At 35.9% G+C, this 4,339-nt stretch overlaps 1 protein-coding gene across 1 annotated transcript in view; it reads left to right on the top strand.

Annotated features, from left to right (window-relative positions):
• The window catches only part of LOC21387598 (RRP12-like protein), an 8,301-nt gene that overhangs the window by 2,056 nt on the left and 1,906 nt on the right, over positions 1–4,339 (top strand). The window contains exons 4-16 of the mRNA XM_010091365.2: positions 80–171; positions 329–535; positions 618–1,031; positions 1,302–1,480; positions 1,669–1,762; positions 1,876–1,932; positions 2,247–2,387; positions 2,521–2,592; positions 2,670–2,783; positions 2,932–3,090; positions 3,260–3,391; positions 3,486–3,587; positions 3,701–3,780. Coding sequence (XP_010089667.1) covers positions 80–171; positions 329–535; positions 618–1,031; positions 1,302–1,480; positions 1,669–1,762; positions 1,876–1,932; positions 2,247–2,387; positions 2,521–2,592; positions 2,670–2,783; positions 2,932–3,090; positions 3,260–3,391; positions 3,486–3,587; positions 3,701–3,780 — 1,843 coding nt within the window. The remainder of the gene's footprint in view (positions 1–79; positions 172–328; positions 536–617; positions 1,032–1,301; positions 1,481–1,668; positions 1,763–1,875; positions 1,933–2,246; positions 2,388–2,520; positions 2,593–2,669; positions 2,784–2,931; positions 3,091–3,259; positions 3,392–3,485; positions 3,588–3,700; positions 3,781–4,339) is intronic.

Genomic DNA, 4,339 nt, shown 5'->3' with positions numbered 1-4,339 from the left:
GTCGTGTGCTACATTTTACATGTGCTGGTTCTTTTAAACCCAATTTATGGTATATCATTTAATCAACTTTCTCATGCAGGGGCTGATTCTTCTTATCTAATGAGAGGAACCCTTAAGACCTTGGCAGATATGTACAAGTTGCCAGATGAAGATTTCCCGTTTAGAAAACAGGTATTTTTGATGATCCACGTTTTTTTTTGGGTCAGCTCTGAGCAATGTCTTCAGTTGAGTTAATATGTCATTGTCAAAAGATTGTGTTGATTCTATTTAAAAGATGTGTTACTTTGTCCATATCTCTGCAAATCTCGTTGACATACTTCACATGCAGCTGCATGAGTGCCTTGGGTCAGCTCTTGGTGCAATGGGACCTCAAACTTTCTTGGGTCTTCTACCTTTTAATTTGGAAGCTGAAGACCTAACAGAGGTCAACGTTTGGCTCTTTCCAATTCTTAAGCAGTATACCATTGGTGCCAATTTAAGCTTCTTTATGGAGATTTTGGATAAGGTTAGACAGATGAAGAGGAAATCTGAAGAGGTATGAAACTCTTTGAAATCCTTGGAAAGCTTATTTGTTTATTCATTTGTTTATTCTTAAAGGAGTTTCTTATTTTGGGCAGCTTGAGCAACAAGGACGGGCTTATTCTTCTAGGAGTGTGGATGCACTGATATACTCTTTATGGTCCTTGCTGCCTTCATTTTGCAACTATCCCTTGGATACTGCTGAAAGTTTCAAGGATTTACTGAAAGATTTGTGCAGTGCCCTTTGTGGAGAGCCTGATGTCCGTGGAATTATATGCTCCAGTTTACAGATTTTAATTCAACAGAATAAGAAAATCTGCGGAAGTGATAATCACACTTCTGATCCGGACGATTCTGAAGTCGGCATTGCCAGACAACGAGTGATGGCTTATTATACCCCACAGGTTGCAAAAGATAACTTGGGTGCATTGACAGAATCTGCTCATGAATTGTTGACTGTTTTGTCAAATGTTTTCCTTAAATCTGGTAAAGATGATGGAGGTTCTTTGCAGGTACTCCTATCTCTACAATGCATTTGATACACATTTTATTCTTTTTTATGAGAATTTGGTACTTAATCTTGGAGCAGATTTTTTATCTTGTTCTTGATGTCATCACAAACATGTGGTGGAATTTTATTAAATACTCACCGGCTTCTACATTGAGAGTGTCGACATTTGTGGTTTAAAAGCAATCTATATGAAGTGAATCAGCTTTTTGCACTTAATTATTTATGACATTTTCTTTTGTAATTTGGCTAACTACGTTTATCTCAATTCCAGTCTGCTATAGCCGAGTTCGCTTCAATAGCAGATAAGCAAGTTGTATCAAGGTCTTTTGCAAGGACAATGCATAAGCTTTTGAATGTCACCCATAAAGTTGGAGAAACAAAAAATTCAAGGAAATTTAATTCTATGTCAATTGATGAGCCATCTGATGAAGGTTCACTTTCAGTTGTAAGGTTGTTTCCATTTCATTCCCTTCATATTTATTATTTATTTATTTTTATTTTTTTCCATTTGTACTAGTTCTTGTATGTTGCACATTTCATTCGTTTATTTTGAACTCAGTTCTTTATGAACGTTTTTGGGCGTTCAATTTATGCATCTTGTGCTGGTATAGTAACTTCTGTATCTTAATTAACCACAGGGGACAGCTACTTGACTTGGCTGTTTCACTTTTGCCTGGTTTGGATACCAAAGAGATCAGCACTTTATTCACAGCAATAAAGCCTTTGTTACAGGTTTGTCAATATGTCTGTATCATCTTGTGGTTTAATTTGATTGTTTGTAAAGGGAGCTCCTTTTAGGCTTCGCATTGGGAGGGTTGCAGTAACTAAAGTATTCATGGCTGCAGCATGATAATGGTTTGTTACAAAAGAAGGCTTACAAAGTCTTATCTCTTATTTTTAAGGTATGTAAAGGCTTTTGAGTTTTATGCACTGATCGTCACTTATAATTTGCGGTCGTGGTCCATACAATAGCTACATTTATATCATATGAGTTGGCCAAATGATACATAGATATCGATATGCATTTTATCTTCATATTTTTCCTATTTATTGAAAGGAATACCAAGATGCATTCATTTGCTTTTAGTCAATATATATATATATATATATTTTTTTTTTTTTAAATTTTTGATGCATTAGGTCCTTTTATTAATTATTATAATTTAAATTTATTGATAAGTCTTCTAACTCATGGATATACTATTTGTGTGATCAGACTAGTGATAAGTTCCTGTCAGAAGAAAAGAACCTCAATGAATCACTTCGTCTTATGATCGAACATATGGAAACATACCGTTCGTCTGCAAAGCGACACAGGCTTGATTGTTTGTACTTCCTAATAATTCATGTTTTTAAGGTAGATGTAAATATTTATTTTCTAAAATTAGCTTAAGGTGCAGTCTTACAACATGAAATTGTTAACTAATATGTTGGTTTAGGCTCACAGTTAGTAGTATGCCTGCTTTACCTGAAACATTATCTGTCTTTAGGTTAATGTCGAGCAGCAGAGGCATGACATCATAAAATGTTTCCTAACAGAAATAATACTCGCACTTAAAGAGGTAATATTTTCACTGTCGGAACTTGTTAGTTTCTTTCTACAATTGCAACATGTATTGAAAAACAGTTTCTTTTGCAGGTTAATAAGAAAACAAGAAACAGAGCTTATGAAATTCTTGTCGAAATGGGTCACGCTTGTGGAGATGAAGAGAAAGGAGGAAAAAAGGAAAACTTGTATCAATTTTTTAACATGGTACAGATTTTGATTTTTTTTTTTTAACATCATTGAAATATTAATTGTGCAGTCTCGTGGGATGACCTGTTTTCATATCCTTAATCCTTTTGGTGTGTGTCTGATCCAGTAATCCATTTAATACAATATAGTACTTTCGTGGTCTCAGGTAGCTGGCGGGCTGGCTGGCGATACTCCAATGATCAGTGCTGCAGTGAAAGGCTTGGCTCGCTTGGTTTATGAGTTCTCTGATCTTGTTTCAACTGCTTGCAATTTGCTTCCATCCACATTTCTACTACTTCGAAGAGGGGACAAAGAAATATTCAAAGTTTGTTGACTTTCCTTTCTGATTAGCATTTCAATCACATTTTACTTAGATATAACAGAATTATTATCCGTGTTCGTCTTTCCATTGGGTATTAATTTTGTCCATTTATCCATTCTTTCTAATTCCTTCTCTGCTTCTCTAAATAATTCTTCATGGGTTTTTAATGCAGGCTAATTTAGGTTTCCTGAAGGTATTAGTGGCAAAATCGAAAGATGAGGGTGGTCTGCAATTACATTTGAGGAGCATGGTCGAAGGCTTGCTGATGCGGAAAGATAATGTCAAGACACACTTCAAAGCTAAGGTTTGCTTTTTATTCAGCATGTTACTTCAGCATGATGTTTGGTGTGTTTTACTGCACTCGTGGTTCAAATTTGGTCTATTTTGAATTTTCCCAGATTAAGCTTCTACTGGAAATGCTCGTCAAAAAATTTGGACTGGATGCTGTTAAGGCTGTGATGCCCGAAGAGCACGTGAAACTTCTTACCAACATACGGAAGGTCTGTTTATATATATGGTATTCCTTATTAGCAAGAGATTTGACCTGGGTGTTTTTTGTGAAGAAAAAATATTTTGGGAGACTAATACTCATGTTGTTATTGCCTGAGAGTAGATCAAGGAACGAAAAGAGAGGAAACTGGTTGCTCCGTCTGAGGAAGCTAAATCTCAAGTTTCAAGAGCAACTACATCCAGGTATTAATGCAAATCTGAGTTTGATCAATTTGTACCAAGTTTCCACAAAAGCTGCCACTGTAACATGCCCTGTTAAAAACCTTCAATTGTGTTGGTTGACTTGGTTTTGGCTTCTGCCCCCTTATGAATTGCATGATATATCGTCAAGCTTTCTTGAAAGGTTACTGGGTTTTCAACTCTAATAGAGCAATTGTAGCCAAACTATGAGGGTACTGCCTTTCCTTGTTAGTGGTGAATCGTAGAAGTAGTTGAATGACATTTTCGTTTTCTTGTCCAATATAGAATGGTTATTTACCTCAGCCAAGTAATTCAAAAGCAGATAGGGCTAAATAGTGTGACTTGTTATTGTGGAGTTCTTCTACAACATGAGTCTAAAAGGTTACTTCCAATTTTGATTTTATATCTGTACTCACACCTGTACTCTACGTCTTTAGCACGGTTTCAAGCTAGAGGCACGTGTCTGAAAGTTTGCATCTCAGGAAAGAGATGTATTTGTTTATTTTTGCTGATTGTTAAACTACACAAGTCTTCCTTTTACCCCTTACCCCTACAAGTCTTC

The sequence above is a fragment of the Morus notabilis genome, unplaced genomic scaffold, assembly GCF_000414095.1.
Source record: "Morus notabilis unplaced genomic scaffold, ASM41409v2 Scaffold1826, whole genome shotgun sequence".
Taxonomy (NCBI): Eukaryota; Viridiplantae; Streptophyta; class Magnoliopsida; order Rosales; family Moraceae; genus Morus; species Morus notabilis.
Note: the sequence above shows the minus strand (reverse complement) of the source record. Positions and strands in the feature narration are given on the sequence as shown.